Genomic DNA, 17826 nt, shown 5'->3' with positions numbered 1-17826 from the left:
ATTACAAAAACAAGATAAAACGAGGTAAAACAATTATTGTGCAATTAAAATATAAAATGCGTGTTGGACTGATGTGTACTTCGAAGGCACCACGCACTTTGGCACATCTAGCCTATGCAACATTTACTTTATAAAAAGGTTAAATAAATGCATTAGTTATTGAGTAATCGCGCTTAATAATCGTGAATATGATGTTTTACCAAAATAAATCGCACAGGATTGTCACACGCATCTCGTCAGTAAAGCCGGTTCCTTGATTATTAGTAAATCGACATCAGCTGCTTTCAGATGGAGTGACATTTACTACACAAAGCCGTAGTTCACTGACAAGCGGTGAAATATGTAATTAATAATCAAGGAACCGGCTTTACTGACGTGATGCGAGTGACAATCGCATGCGATTAATCGTGCAGCCCTAATATTTAAAACTAAGGCTGTAACAAAAATTGATGCTTAGTTGCCGCCAACATTGTTGATGCTTTTCCAACAAAGTTCACACAAACTGCTGCTTGTTTATTTTTTGCCTTGATACTGCCGATTACAACAGTAACATGCCCATCAACATGGAGATAAGAGGTCTGCATGTCGACACGGACAACAACGCAGAAGTATAAACAAAAACTGTAAAATACGGCGAAGAGGGTATGGCTTAAGTATTATGCAGAAGTACAAATCAGGCTTTACAACGATTTATGATTGCTTCAAAATATCTTTATGACAGTCTGCCATCTACTTCCTTATAAAATATGTAGGGGTAATCAATAATAACTGATAATGAAAATAGTGTAATGTCACAGACTAAACTAACACATAATAACATTTGTTAATCAGTTTTCATTATTGATTTATATCAATTAATCGATTAGTTGTCGCAGCCTTAAAGATTTTTTGCTTGATTATCCATCCATTCATCCATTCACCATTAAATGTCAACCACTTATGCAGATGGCCCACATCATTTCCATATAAAATGAAAAAGAGTTTCCCTAGTTGATATCTTTCTTCTTCATCAGCGCAGGTCAAATGAGTATCTGGATGGTGCATGCTGGGTGGATCATCGATGTACTGTAGCCCTCATGAAAACCCCAGGCACTGCCTGTCTACAGCTTCATTTTCATCTCAGTTTTTGCTCTTTTATTTCTCCCTTTCACCTGTCTGTGACTGCCCTTCCATTACAGCTGCACCTTTTCTCTTCCTCTGCGTGTCTTTTATCTCGTCTCAGCAGGCGCTCGGAAAGACTTTAAAGAAACGTATGCTCAAAAAAACCATCCTCCTCAAAGTGAATGGAATAAAGTACTCAGGAACTCTTAATAAACTGACATCTCGGCTATCTATCACTGTCGTCACGGTAAAATTGCACAGGGAAAGTAAATTGTTTTTTCAGTAGATAAATCCATCATAACATAAAAAAGAAAGTATAATCCAAGTGAGAGATTGTAGCTTCGGGGTTTAACGGAGGGGTACACGCATGTCAGGGGCTCAAAGAAAAGGTTTTTAGCGAGACCTTCAACAGAGACATCAATCAAAGCATTCACAATTCAATTAAGAAAATAAATCATGAGAAATAAGCAGCGTATTTGGCATTTAATGACCCTGAAGGGCTTTAAAGCCCCACTGTGTAGGATCTACTCCCATCTAGCGGTAAAGCTCTATATGACAACCAACTGATTATTAGTTTCTAGCCCCCCCCATTCGGAACGCGTTTTAACTAGTACGGTGGCCCTGTCATGCCAAGGTTAACATGGCTTCCAGTAGCTAAAGCAAAAGCAATGAAAAAAAATGAACAATTTGCAATGTCCTTTGCCTGTGATCCGTCAAAGCACACAGATTTATGTTAAACATGTAAAAAGTCTGATTGTCATGATATGTCCGCTTAAAATCACATAAGTTACAAAAAGCAATCATAAACGTAGCTTAGACACTCCTTTTTCATCCACGCGAGGAAAAATATCACAGGGGCTGTTAAACTTGGTATTAAGATGTGTTTTCATCGATCAGATCACAAGTGGACGAGAGAGAGACATTACGTTTACACTTGGTGTTTAAATCCGTCTCTTTTTGTCCATTTTCGACCGCTTCTCTTCAGATTACTGAGGAGATGGTCTGTGGACCAGTTCCTCTCTTGTCATTTACTCATGAGCTAGAGTAATGACGGGTTTAAATGGACGCGAACTAATATGTCAGAGTCCAATGCTTATGTTTAAGTAAACGTTACATGTCCGTGTATATGTAAGAGCTTTCTCTGATATTGGTAATAAGATCGCTCAACTTTCACACGCTTGTAAAATGAAACGAAAGACGCGCAGATCAGACGCTTTTATCAATGAAAGGCTAAAAATAGCGCTGTACACCGTGTGTTTGTGTTAGAGTTCAGAAAAGATGAAAAACATTTATCTCAGTACCTCAGATTACATAAATGGGCGGAGAGACGGCGTGTGGCTGTTCCAAGACATTAAACCACATGAACGTTTACACTAACAAGTGTTACGCATACCCATGCTATAGTTAGCCAAGGAACTATAAAACTTCAAGTTTACAACATAAACTGTATAGATGTAAACGAATATGCTGAATTACCTGTGGTGAAGATAGAAAGTAACTTGAGTCCAATGAGCCCCATCTTGGAAAACTAACTCCAATATTGACTTTGGTCTTGATGTTTTTCCTGTCGCGTTGTCGTTTAAAATCCCTGTTTCGCTTCCTTGGCGACTTGTTTTAATGTCCTCGAGAATAGTTCTTCAACAGGCTTTCAAAGCATTAGATCGCAGGTTTATCACGGCGTGCGGCCGAAGGATTCGCAGGTCGCATATCCGGGCTGCATACGTCATCAAGCCTGGTTTATTTAAATTAACTGAGCATTACATTCGCAAGTCATAAGCATATTACATCAATTTACAATTAACTAAGAATAAATGTCAGCTTTATAATTGTTAATATTCTGAAATAAGACTGTCTTGATGACGTATACCGCCTACACATGCAACCTCCGTAGGCTTCAGCTCGCGGCCAGCTTGAGTGTGCTCTGAAAGCGCGAAAGGCGGAGCTTGAATTTCAGGAATGTCCCTCGTCGGCGAATGTATTTCAAAGATGGAGGCACAACATGGATTCAGCCAGAGAGCGCTACGGCGGTATGTATTTTAAATAGCAGATTCTACACTTACGAGAATACTTTGATTAGTGGGGTGGAAGTAATTACACATGAATGAGCACATACTTTTGGAAGAAAACATGGGTTTTTGCTAAGAATTAACTAAAAAAAGTACACACTGGAGCTTTAACAACAATGTGAAATGACGTTCGCAACCAATTTCGCTTTCATACTCCGACGAATGAAACAGCATATTAAATGAGGGTAGACTGATTTTCCCTACAGACGCCGTTCTGATGATGTCAGGTGAAATGGAAAACTGTTTTAGGGGTGGAGCTGGTTATTTATTAAATATTGATATACGCGACAACACACACAATTTCTTTATGGAATAAGATGCACCAATGAATTATTTACAGTAAAAACAAAATGTGAGGTAAAGTAGAGGACATTCAAGAACTCATCAATCGAGTCCATATGGCAGGAAAAACGTGAAACGGGATATCAAACGTAGGCCAAGCAAAAGTTAAACTAGTTAAATAACCAATGTTTCATCCACCAAAAGTACTTTCAGGAAAGTCATTTTCATTCAGCAATCATTTTTCAGAGTAGAGGGCACCGATGACTGAAGCCGTTCATTTTACCATTTGCATTTCAAAAAAAAAAAAGGAAAAAAATCACAAAGTCGCATCTGCACAATTCCCAAAGTCACGCAAGGCTGCAATATTTTCAACACCCACGTAATGCAACAAAAAGACTATGACTCACAGCGCGAGCTGCTCTCCTTTGGGCTTTTTGGGTGAGATATCATATAAAGGAAGGTTAAGCACCTAAAACTGAAATCGTGAGGCTTCAAAACCATCTGCATATAAAAGCCTCCTTCTCTTCCTCTATAAACCACCTCACACACAGCTGAACAATCCAAAAACACACAGCGAGCACAGCAACGACTAGGAAGTATCACGGGACAAAAACAAGCCTCGTACCCCAGTGACAACAAACCGAATTGGTCACGGCCAATCATCCTCTTTCTAACAGAAGTTCTTGTCATCAATCATGGCCTCAGATGCAGAAAGGGGGAAAATAAGGGGAAGCGAGCGCTTTCCGCAGGTCACCAGGGAGCTGTACACGTCTTTAAATCACTTCCATCGCTTTTCAATTACACACTGCAATTTACCGTCAGGGCCAATATGATGACAGAGAGCGTAACGGCCAACAGAAAAAGAAGATGGCAAACACAGCAGGACAAAACAGATCCAACACTTCAAATCTTATTTTTGCATAGGAGGACAGCATCATACTGCACAAAACAAGGTCATTTTGAGACAGGATAGGAAATATTTCAGTCCTTGTCAAAGTGTTTTTCGGAAAATAACAAACAAAACTGTGCCAACAAGTCTTGAACAGATGCCATTTTTAATGTGACACTAAACGAGGTTGTGAAGGACAATTCTTTCTGTAAGTTATGAACATTTTAGCATGATGTTGCTTACTGCTCGGTTTGTTTTTCCATTGAAGTTTAGTACCGCTTCAAAGTGCATGGGATTATAGACTTATCGTTATAGTTGCTCCGCCTCTACTGCAGTGACATCATTGCAAATGCGACACACACACACAAAACGCACAACACAGCACCAATGGAGCATTATTGCTGGAATAGTGATTCTCGGCATGTGGATTTTTTTACTGCTATAAATGGGGGGTTTGGGAACTCGTACAACAAAGCGCAGACGACAAAATCACTTGGTTTGCTCGCGACGGTGCATGAGAGTAAGCTAATCTTGCATTTAGCAATTCTCCCTGACCAATCAGTGATCTGCAGTGTTTACACATCACATTTTAGTATCCGTACAGCTCATTTGGAACCTCAACCGAGGTGGTACCAGAAAAGTACTGGGTAGTTACTGTACACAAGGGAAAACACCCAAAAGTGAGCCGTACCGAACTGTACCATGCAGTGGAACATGCCAAAAGTACAGTCCAATAAATTATTATTGCAATATTTGACAATTAACCAATGCATTAAATGTCACAACTTTCACATGAATGGTTTAGCAACTGACACAAACATTTCTCAGCTTGATTTTTACAATGAGGTTTATTAAATTGACTATGTTTCTATGTAAATCATTCAGAAAACCATCTCTTGTGTATGTTTTACATTCAAATCAACACACTGTGCAATTGTTAAATACAGTACAAACCTTACTGCTTAAACAGAACAGAACGAATTCTTGCAGAAACCGTTGAATCTAATAAAGCTCATACAATCCCTATCCTAGGTCTTTATTACAGACTATGCATCTAAAAACCTAATGGTCTCCATTCAGTACACAAACAGAGTACAGCCGGTGTCATATTTACACAGCAGTTTAGACAAATGAACAGCTCTTCCTATTGGTTTCCTGCATAACACATGATAGCTTCCCTATAGGAAAGACCATCAATATAACCTACTGTGGATGTGAGCAAACCTCTGCATACACAAACAGACTATGAGAACCATTATGGCACTTTAAATACATAAAAGGTAGATGTTTAGCCCGCCTCGGATGAAGGTGTTTTAGTAAACCCAGATCAATCTTACAGATTTTTAATATAGGTTTTTGGTCTTAGTGTGTGTGACACGCCACTAGGCAATTTTATTCCTAATCTGCTAGCAAAATGTTATCAGAAAAATAAAACATTTTCTATGCTACAGGTTTATATTTAGCAGCAGGCATTGTTTTAGGTTTCTGTTAATTTAATGCTGATTATCACTAATGTAATAAAAGTTATTGTGACAATTAGGTGTGGGCGATATGACCAACATCTTATTTCATGATAACAATATGCATCACGGTAAAGTTCTCTTTTTCTTTTAACAGGGTTTTTATGTTATTCATTTAAAGGGAACCTCCACTTTTTTGAAAATATGCTCATTTTCCAGCTCCCCTAGAGTTAAACATTTGATTTTTATCATTTTGAAATTCATTCAGCCGATCCCCGGGTCTGCCGCTACCACTTTTAGCATAGCTTAGCATAATCCATTAAATCGCATTAGACCATTAGCATCACGCTCAAAAAGGACCAAAGAGTTTTGATATTTTTCCTATTTAAAACTTGACTAATCAGATTCAATGGATTATGCTAAGCTATGCTAAAAGTGGTAGCGGCAGACCCGGAGATCGACTGAATGGATTCCAAAACGGTAAAAATCAAATGTTTAACTCTAGGGGAGCTGAAAAAATGAGCATATTTAAAAAAAAGTGGAGTGTCCCTTTAATACCAAATAATTTTCACAATATTATTTCTCACAAAAAACTTATACAAGCATAAAAAGATATTGCTCAACCGTGATAATAGCAAAAAGTGTTACCCATGCAATATGGGAAGTTTTTTTATCTTAAATACAGTACACTCCATTAAGGGTACAGAAACACATTTGGTACCAGTATGTACCTTTGGGATACTAATATTCACTCTTTAGGTACAAATTAATACTTTTTCAAAAGGTCCCGCCCTAGTAACAGCTTTTGTACGGTTTTTCAGACTGGAGGTGAAAAGCATTGCGAATTAAAAATGCTTTCATGTTTATATTAGTTTATACTAGTTTAACATGCTTGTCAAGTATGCAACGCATACTTGAAATGTGACCTCTCTATTTAACCTATTCCAGTGAGTAGTGAACAATAAACTGTGTTTCATACATTAAGACTCATTGCAAGATCAAGGGCAAAGCTGATGAAGTTCACATCTCATGCCATTTCATTACAAACCACTTTGTGTTCGGCACAAAGCAAACGACCCACGGCTAATATTCAGTCACCTGCTCGTGCCCGGGGGGAGCGCATGAACCGGCGACCCCGGTTTGTTCAGGGCACAATTTTTTATCCCTTAAAAGGCTCGCACACAAACCCGTCTTAATCCAGCTCCGAATAAATGTGTGAGGAGAATAGCGGGAATCTTGGTTAATTATCAAGCGCCTGCTGTCACAACCATCAGTCTCTGTGACACGGCTGCCAACGGCACACACTCACAGGCTTATTAAAGCTCGTGTGTACGTCTGTTTAATTGATGCCTGCACAGCAAGGACCGTGGCCTGAGAAGCGAGAGTATATAATATAGTCAATGATTAAATCATACCCCGGCCTTCATGTACTTCAGCAGACCGAACGAGGGGGAAAACCAATTTATACGTTTCGTCCAGGGGAAGGGTTCATCTGCATCCCCAAGGAAGAATTCATGGAGTCTGTGACTGTTTGACGGATGTGTACTGCCATTATTACACCGCATGTATCGCTGACACGCCTTCAATCATGTCTAATTAGAATAAACAGCAATTTCTTTCTGACACTAGGCTATGAAATGACAAGAGTGGTGGATGGGTGCTTTTACGATAAACCCACGAAATTTGCGATCTGCCACTACTTGCGGATAAAATTAATCGACTTCCTAACAATAAAACAAGTAAAACTAAACTATTATTAAATGAATTCCCATCGGAAGGCCCATACAGAGGTTTCACCTGTCATAATTCATAAAATACCTAAACACCCACGTCTTGGCTTATTAAATATTTTGGGTAAGTGGTTAATACGTTTAGCGCAATATTTAAATCCACTCCACAGACTCCCTGAAAAGTATCATAGAAAAACTTAAAACAACACCTTTAAGGTTTCGCCGGGGACTACACATCAGTAATTGATGGGTATTCTAATATCTTAAAAGGGAGGCGTCCTTGGGGATCACAGCAGGAACTTTAAGTCTGCAAGCAGAGGCCAACTTAATCAAGATGTATTTTACATATCAAAGAGCGATAAACAGCAGTTTCTTATTCATAAAGTGCAAGCGATTTAACAGATAAAGTTGCTGCCTTGCTTGGTGTTGTGTAAAACTACAACAAAATCCCCAAAACTGGGTCAAATTTTTTAAAAAGTTTTTAAACTTTTAAAAACATTTAAACACGAGCCTGTGGCAAATAGTGATTCATAAACCTGTGTTTTAAAACGCCTGCTACGTACTACCTCATCCCTTCTGTGTCTATATGAGGTCCAAAGCCAATTTCATCCCTGACGACCAAAAGAGCGACTCGTCCATAAAGCTAATGAGGAAGAAAGACCAGTATATCATTTGCCAGTCATCTCTGAACCCAAGTGCCTTTTATAGCAGCACTACACCTTTCTGTATTGCACAATATGAAAGGACATTAATATAAGGTTGGCTGCTCTTTTAAATGCATCATTTGAAAGAGGTTAGACAGCATTAAGATGGAGTCAGATTGGGTCTGTGGCCTCGCTTAAAGTATAAACTACATTTAACACAATATTTAATAGATGTGTCGGATAGTACCGAGCATTTTTACAGAAAGGTCTAGGTAAGCAAGTACTCTGAATAATGGCAATACAGAAAATCCCTGCCCAGCTTCATGACCTTTGTTTTTCGATTGAGGGCATCCATTAAATTAGGCCAAAGTGTTCAGACCTATAAATGGCCAACTCTTGTTTCAGCAGGTTTCTACAAAAAAGCAGTAATTTCCCTTCCCTACAGTGACTGAGTGAACCGATATCAGCGGGAGGCTTGCTAGCATGTGGTCTATAGAGCTGGAAAATTCTCTCCATGGTAACGAACCCTGTACCTACCAATCAGAGATCAATTACCGCATACTGTATTGCCCCAATTACATATGCAAACATTTTTAGGAAAAGTTCTAAAGTAAAGGTTTGATTTTGCAAAAGCAAATACATCTTTAATGTCTAAATATATGAAGTTCGTCTGACATGTTTTCTTGAAAACAAGTATTTTTTATCAAGCTCTTGTTTAGGTTCAGTCATTTCACTATAATGGCAATGAAAAGGTTATTGGCACTCATTAAAATGCCTTATTTTCACAAACCTCACTTTTCATTGGTATTTGGTCATTTCATTGGTATTTAACAAATTTCACTGTTTTTCACTGCAAAACCCTCTATGTACATGCAAAAATCTCCATCTGTATAAAAGTCTTCAGTCACTCTCCATTATCCTTTATGAATAATGGTAAAACTAACATAAATTATGTTAAAATTGTCATATATTCTGTAAATCAAAAACTTGCATACTCAAGCCATTGATTATTAAACAAAATTTTTGTGCACTTTGAGGACTTTGCTGAAAAATTGTTGCGCTATTATTTCTGAATGGCCTAAGGCAGTGTTTCTCAACCCTGGTCCTCAAGGACCCCCTTCCAGAAAGTTTTAGATGTCTCCCAATTTAAAACACCTGAACTAACTCATCAGCCTACTTCCAGAATGTCTCCCTAACAAGCTAATAATTTAAATACGGTGTGTTAATTAGGGAGACATCTAAAACATTCTGGAAGGGGGTCCTTGAGGACCAGGGTTGAGAAACACTGGCCTAAGGGACGGGGATGAAGTGGATTTGAAGCGAAAGTATCTGACGATGTACCGTACGCGCTGAGTGCATTTGGTCAATATCATTATCTAATTTTTGACAGAGTGGGCGTTTAGCGACTTTTTAATCTTGAGCTCTTCAATTAAAAATATCTAAATATGTAGCCCAGGAATTAACAAGTCTCTATAGACTAAGGCTGCACAATTATGACAAAAAAAATCATAATTGACAATTATTTACCTTGATATTGTAATTGCGATTCTTATTGCCAATTAATAGACTTTACATTGAAGTTTTAAATTGTTTTATAACTTTCGGTGAAGCAAACGCATGGTAAATTCTAAACATCCAAAACTAAATAATATAATGTAAATAACAGATAATTATGGAAGTTATGTTGTAAGTAAAAAATCGAATGGCTAAAGGACACGTCAACTGACCAATTTTAAAATCTCTGATTCACCACTGTATTTGGTGCCCAAACATACTGCCAAAATGAGTCAGAAATGAGCAAAATTGACAGCTGTAATTGAGGCTTTTGGTGATTATGTAAGTGTTTTACTTGTAATTGTAATCCCGATAAGTTTTTTGATTAATTGTGCAGCCCTACTGTAGACTGCCTTGGTGGCATAACACCACAGACTTTATCTATAGACGGTTTCAGCAGTAACAACATAAACAAGCGGCGTCCGTGGTCTACACATAACTTCCGGTAAACTCAGCTAAAAATAAATACAACAAAGTACTTTAAACGTAGTTTATTTATATAACATGCAAAAAAACAACACGTAGGTTACCTAGGAAACCAAAACATTTGTTATTTTCGACGAGGTATTTGAGTGAGACCATTAAAAAACTGAAACCGGAAGTAAAGGTCGGACCAGACCAGTCGTATTGCGTCAACGCAAGTGCGTCCGATGAAACGGTCTATATAAAAGTTTCAGCTGGCGTCAAACGTATTTGCAATCGACATTATTCCAGAAATGTTATCGATAGTGCTTGTTCTGAACAAAAAACATTTTTCTTGGTGTCTTTACATAGACAGGAGGGCTACTGGTCTGCTAGATGAGACATTTGATGCACATGAGCACTAGACCCATTAGCAGGTAGATGAGAAATCAGGTGGTGAAAGGAGCCCAGAAGGTACACCATGATCAAATTAAACCAATTAATCACAGTTTTAGAGACAGCTAAGCTTCTCTTACATTATTCATACCCTCATTCTGCATGACCCAATGGGAGAACACCACCATCTACTGAAGGGGGCGAATTTCTTTTTGGACACAGAACAGATGCCCGGTTTCTCAAGACAGATTATCAAATGATCAAGATAATGATGCAGGTGTGGAAGAGCAGAGCATCGGCTTGGGCACTTATACGCTAGAGAAATCACGGACCGAGTGTTTGTGATAAGAATGCCGAAAGACTTGAACCAGTCTAAAATCAAGTGAAAATATTGCAAATTTGGACGCCTGAATCAACCAGACAAGCCTCTATAGAAATTTTCCCTGGTCAACAGATGTGTGCAATTTTTAACACTTTCCACCTCTGGATGCATGAAAGCAAACCAAGGATTTGTAGTATGGTTTAACTCTAGTGTGCAGATGCCCTTAGTTGTGAACCAGTGATGTTTGACTAGGGACTAGTTGAGTTATGTCTTCTGCAGGTTCTCACAGACTGCTGTCAAGACCTTCAATTCACATTTAAAGCAACATATCTCGATCCTCACAGCATGGGTCAAACCCCTCAGCAAGGTCTCTCCTGGCCTCATTAAACCGATACCTTCACCATCACCACCCTCAATCTAAACATTCTTTACAGGCTAGTTTAAAAAGAAGCCGGAGAGGTGGTGGAGAAGCAATAACTACCAGCAAGTTGTCTATTCAATGGGACCATAGCAGAAATAATCAAGACTGACCTCTGCCTTTCAGAGCACTGACCTGGCTCAGTAAGACGCTGGGAGTGAAGCTTTGCCTTGTCAAATGGTGTTTTTAAAAGGACAGACATGTCTTCTCACTGCAAAGAGCAACACTTAAACAAACTCCGACTGGAATTTTCCATTCATTCCACAGGCAAAGATTCATAAGATATCAGTGGTTTCTCATGACCAAACCACAGGACTTCAACACATGCAGACTAAAAAGGACCCGGAGAAAATGCACTTAGCATTTTGAGAGGCAGATTCAATTCAAATTTATTTATATTGCGCTTTTCATAATTGTTTCAAAGAAGCATTACATTTATAAATCAGAAAACTCAGTGGACAACATAAGAAAAAGAGTAAAAGCAGCTAAGATTAAACCGTACTAGCGAGCATAGTAATAACGTAGCATAATGGGGCAGTTTCCCGGACAGGGATTAGACTAGTCCTAGACTAAAATAAATGTAAGAGCTGTCCAAACTGAAAACAACTTGCACTGACCTATCTTAAAATACATCAGTGCGCTTTGATTTGCCTCAAAATGCACACCAGTAATGTTTTTAGTAAGCCAAGTTTGTTCAAACAAGTTATATTTCATAATTAAGATATGGCCTAGCCCTGGCTTAAACTAATCCCTGTCCGGGAAACCACCCCATAGTGTTTAAAGTTAAGCCAATGTCAGCCGATCACCCAATGCATGTTCTTGTATTCTAACTGTTTTTTTCCATTTAATCATTAAGTAAAAAGCAATTTAAGACCAATGTTTTGTTTTGTTTCATTCCATCACTGTCCTTTGAACACGTGATTAAGGCGTTTAAAATTTGTGAATTTGTTTGCAAGTTAGTAGGAAAACTTTTCTGTTAAATCTATGGACGAGCTTAAAAATGACTGTCTCACTGTCAGTTCAATTGTACATTTCAAACCCAAATCTTATTTGTTCTTAGCATAAAATATAGATATACCACATCCAGAACTCAAATTATTTACACAATTAAGTTTAAACAAATGCCCAATCTCAATCAACAACTGAAAAGGCTGCACACACAAATAAAAAAAACTGTAGAGGGGTGTAAAAAATATTGATACATGTGAGTATCATGATATATAAAAAGTAATATGGATATAGTTTTTTATCATACAAGATTCATGGAAGTTGTTTCGTTTGGAGTTTAGATCCCGACCATTAGATTCTTCTTATCTTTTAACTCAAACAATGATAAAAAGGTACTAACAGAAGGATGCGCCACATTTTTTCGCCAAGGTTTGCATATGGTAGTGTGTTCTCAATAGTCCTTTTCACACATACAGTCTTTACTGGTAAATTGCAGTTAACAGATCATGTGTGAACAGAACCTTTCCGGTAAATCAGTGCTCCCAATTTACCAGTAAGACAGGTTGTAAGATTACCAGTAATTAATCCGGTAAGTAAGCGCTATGTGTGAACGAAAAATATAGGATTACCGGCATTTAAAACGGATGACGTCAGACCGCGCTGACAGCTTCGGGCCAATAATAATGTTTTAAAACAGATGACGCGTTTACCCCCAGACTGTTTACTGACGTTTCCACACACACACTGCTTGAAAGTCGAGCACACCTGAAGTCTACGTCCACATTTCTTCACCAAAGTTGTTTAAAACAGCTTACCACCTACTTGCCGAATTGCCGACGTCCTTAGCACGCCCTATGTGAAGCCTAATGTGCAAAAAGTACTGTTGTTTAAAACGCCATCGGTTTGAAGTCGCCTCATGCAATGTTGTTTGGTCATGAGCAACTTCGCGACTGTCAGAGTTTACCACAGACGTGAAAACAACAAAATACGGACCGTGGATATGAACGACGTGGATTGTTTACAAATACAACACTGAGCTCGCCGTGCGCCACAGGTACTTCCGCTTTCTCAACGAATTTACCGGTATTTTGATACTGATGTGTGAATGATGTCTTACTGGTAAAAAGACGGAATGTCACTGCGTGTGTGAACAGCACATTTTTGTATTTACTGGTAAATTCATTCTGGTAAATTCATGGTAATTAACCAGTATTACTGTGTGAAAGAGGCTAATGACAACTTTCCTAAAATTATATCCTATTATATTCCCAAAAGAGGAAATATCCCAATATACCACCTTGATTTACAGTATTGCAACATGTTGGATCGCAATCCTGTATCGTGAGATTAGGGAAAGACAGAATCCTCGGCAACCAAAACTATTTGGACAAAAATAAATATAAATATAAAAACGCATCTTTCTCTGAGACTTTAAAATGCTTCCATACCACCGATATGTTTACTGCATTTATAAAGCGTCTGCGTCTCTTATGCTGCGTTCAGACCAGCCGCGGTAGAGAGGCATCAAGCGCGAGTGATTTCAATGTTAAGTCAATGTGAAGACGTATCGACATGTGTCTGGAGGTCTCTCAGCGCGAATGAGGCGTTTAGTGCGGAGCGGTAGACGCGTTTCTTCTTCATTTGCGCGTCTAGTTCGTGTGAATGGCGCGAATTGAGCGTTGGTGCGGTAAACGCACGAGTTGAAAAATTCGACCTTTGACGGAAAAATGTGCCGCATTAACCAATCAGGAGCTTTATCTAGTAGTGACTTGATTACAGAAAGCGAGGGGAGTCACAGAAGCCCCTCCCATGACGCAAATTTCCACGTGAATGTCTCGATGACTAGAATTTTAAGCATGACTTTCATGCACGAATGAAGCGAGTGAACTTAAAATGTTAAAGCGGCAAACTAGACGTGATTTTTATGCCTCAAACACGGCTGATGTGAACCCACAGTTACTCTACACTGGTTGTTATTGGATCGTGTCACCAAAAACATTATTGTTCGGTAAAATTTATTCGATCTTCACTTATTCGGTATTCACCAATTGAACTATTTTCGTCCGATCAGTTTCAGTTGCTGAACATTCGTTTATTACAATGTACACGTTTTTACTGATGCAGCATTGCATTTAGCAGCATTGCATTTAGCAACACAAAGATCACACACACTGATAAAAGAAATGTTAGACTGAACTAATTGAAAGCACTATAAGACGCTTTGAATAAAAGCATCTGGCAAATGCATAAATGTAAATGTAATGCTTTTTTAAACTCTGAATCTAGAGGTGAAGACTTCCAAAACTGCTAAGCAGCCAAACCCTCTGTCGCCCACTGCCAGTCCCACTTAGACTTAAGCACACAGATAAGAAACAGATCGTGTTTTTCTGTCAATGTGCTGTTTCATCTTCTCAGGCAGCTGTAGGCATTGAGAAAATGGCTACACGCATCGCACAGCGGACCGAGTGTCTATGCGAGATTCCCAAATTTCCCCTGGAGCCCTGTAAATGAGATCGCACTGTTGATATCCCACTAGTAGCTGCAGGGAGGGGGTCAAATGCATGCGGTAAAATGTCATTCAATCATTCAGCTCGACATTGATGAGGATTAAGCTTGCTTTCAAGATCACAACCCCCCCAACATCCCCTCTCTCTCCCCACCACACACACACAGCTAATGAGAGTACAGATGTCTCCATTTGCGTCGTTTACCTGCTGTGCCAAAAGCAATTATGCAGAGACAGCATGATGATTGTGACCAGTCCCTGCCATTCTCAGGGTGGCATAAGAGATGGCAGACTGTTTTTCTGCTGATAATCTGCATTTTACACACGACTATAAAGCACAAGTCTCGAGGCAGAAACACAAATGAAGGGACAGGAATATTAAACAGAAATGTGACATGCACAGTGCTGTCAACAATGCTGTATTTTTAATGATAGGAAAGGTCAACAAGGGTTATCTTGAAGATCATAATTTTGAATTTATTCGAAATCCATTATTGTTAAATTAGTTGCTTTTTAAAACAAAACTAAGATTCAGTATTCAGACTCTCTCATCTCATAAAGCCCATGGAAAACTACTTTGACGAATAGGGGGACTTTCATTAAGAGAGGACTTGTGGCTTGGCGTACGAAGCAAACAATTTCATAAAACTTTTCTATTCCATGTAAACAATCTCTAAAGTTATTTGTAATCCAAAAAAAAAAAAAAAAACTTTTGTACAAAAGTGGAAGGGCAAATTCAGTTTGACTAGACTTCCCGACCACTTTTTCCCATTGAGCCCACAAAAAATACTTAAACGTGTTCTGAATAGCAAAAGAGACGGCTTGCGGTTTGACTTCAGATGCTGTGTCAGGTTCAAAACAATTACTGTGTTTTTTTAAGACTCTTGCATTCAGTCTTGCATTTTACAATTGTGAACAGTCAGTTTATGAGCAGAGACTATCTTTGAGCAAAGACTTGTGGCTTGGCTTTAAACTATAAGTCTGAAACCTCAGAGAAATGTGCTTTCGAATAAACAAAAAACACGTTTTTAGAGGCACGCCATAATTAGTAACTTAACACTGCCTAAATGTATAAATCCCCATTCCAGCCCTATCCGGGATCTCTTACAGCAAAAGTGATAACCACAAGCATTTAGCTTTCAAAAAGTGATTTATACATAGAAATGTGAAACTATGATGATCTGAATCATAAATTTAAATGAAAAATTCACTTTTCAGTTACATCTGCGAATGGTAAATATCTCCTCTGAAGCTGTATTTGAGGTGACTTTGGTGTAGTTTTTCCAAATTCACCTCACGGCAATCCCAATGGCAGTAGGTTGGGGTGCTGATCTTCACATGAGTCAGCCTGAAAATTCCCTTTCATCATTCCCAATAGTAAAGATTCCCGGTCTGGACCTGACCCTGGCCACACCATCATCAATCAACCACTGCCCTGTCTGCACTTTTCCACAATTCTTCCTATAGGAAAGGTCAAGAGCGATCTCATCTCTTGTTCTGCTGAAGATGGATGAATGGGTGGATGGATGGATAAATGAATGAATGCATGGATGGTGGCTTTCCTACAAGTGCTCTCTATTCCAGTGTCAATTTTCCAACACATGCTGCTGCATTACTTTAAAGGTTAATGAAACATTTCCTCCTATTAATTAGTTAGAGTCAACGTGAGTCTGTTTACCTAGTTAACATATAGTGTATGCAACATTGTCCATAATGTAACCCTTATCTTTATACACACATTAACGTACACTTTTACAATAAAGATCTAAAATGACCCACAATACACAGATTGGTTGAAATGAGTTAGTACATTAACATGGAAAAACGGAGTTATCTGGTTAGCGAAGAGGCAAATTGTTAAACGTGATGGGATTGGGAACGGGGCGCTGAGGGTCCAACGACACCGACTCAACTTACCTTTATTCGCACCGCCGAACTGGAAAACGGTGAGACCCGTGAACAACACGAGCAGCCGTGCCCCCCGCTCCGCCATCACTTTCTGAGGTAAAAAACACACAAAAATGCACGCGAGTTATCCAGCGCGTTCTCTGAGGTAAAGTTTGATTGACCGCAACCGGTCGAGGCGCTTTATACAAAAATAACGAACATGGTCCGCGACGGGCAAGACTTCGCGCTCCTGCGGCGCCAAAAAATAAACATTGAATTCTCCGGTAAGAGTCAAAGGCGAGAGGGCGACGGGTCCGGGTGTTTTCTTGAACTTAAAAAGCAGAAGGGAGCTTCTGGATGAGGCATTAAGTCAATCCACAGACGCCCGGAACGAGCCAAAAACGCCAGCGGCTGCAACCGGGTTGTGGCCCGTTAAAGACCGACCCGGCGTTGCGACGGTAAGACACGTTCAACAGCTTTAACGGCACGGTTACCGCAGTGGAGTCTCCAACACGAGCAAACGTGTGCGAGTGGGCATCAGCCTGTGAAAACCAGGAGTGGATTCTCAAGGGATTATGGATTCAGAACGGGAAAGCCAAAAATCACAGCGTGAGTGACGCGCATGCGCACGCTTTCAAACTGGAGTTGCAGAATACTTAATCTACGTTTCTGTAGGCTACTTACTTTTTAAATTTGAATCAGGCGACATTTCAATAAAATATTAGTGACATAATTGTAAATAATTAATGATAGATAGAATAAAGTATCTTTCATTTGATATACATACGTATTACAAATAAAGCATTTTGTTTTGAGAAAATATATGTATGCCTTTTTTAGCCAGTTAAATCACAAAAGCCTTTAAAAACGTGCAAACAGATGTATTTCCCAGTATGACTAGCTGTAGATTCGAGTGCCATCCGCTGGTTTCAATGCTGAATGACATCTGGACGCAAGATAACCGGGAGCGCGCAACAGCGGCGATTACGCGCCACATATATCTTTGAAGCTTGCAAACACGATTCAGCCTACTTTTAAAAACAAATCCGTAATTTAGAATCATTATATGGGGAAAATGTAAACAAATGTCTTTCTCTGTGGATTATGACTTTGTTCTTTTGGCAGTAGATAATACAATGTTGGAGAGGAATTTGGCTTGACAATGTTTTAGTCAAGGGCATAGATTTGCCTAATGATAAGGGTGGATAAAGTGTACTTAGT

General features: G+C 39.1%; 1 protein-coding gene across 6 annotated transcripts in view; it reads right to left on the bottom strand.

The window, feature by feature from the left end:
- The window catches only part of neo1b (neogenin 1b), a 121080-nt gene extending 103940 nt beyond the window's left edge, over positions 1 to 17140 (bottom strand). For all 6 annotated transcript variants that reach the window (XM_065277398.1, XM_065277394.1, XM_065277399.1 and 3 more), the window contains exon 1: positions 16636 to 17140. In XM_065277398.1, coding sequence (XP_065133470.1) covers positions 16636 to 16711 — 76 coding nt within the window. In that variant the 5' untranslated portion in view covers positions 16712 to 17140. The remainder of the gene's footprint in view (positions 1 to 16635) is intronic.
- Between the last annotated feature and the right edge of the window lie 686 nt (positions 17141 to 17826).

Source organism: Paramisgurnus dabryanus, chromosome 23 (genome assembly GCF_030506205.2).
Source record: "Paramisgurnus dabryanus chromosome 23, PD_genome_1.1, whole genome shotgun sequence".
NCBI classification, from domain to species: Eukaryota; Metazoa; Chordata; class Actinopteri; order Cypriniformes; family Cobitidae; genus Paramisgurnus; species Paramisgurnus dabryanus.
The sequence above is the reverse complement of the archived record's forward strand: the minus strand, read 5'-3'. Positions and strand labels throughout refer to the sequence as shown.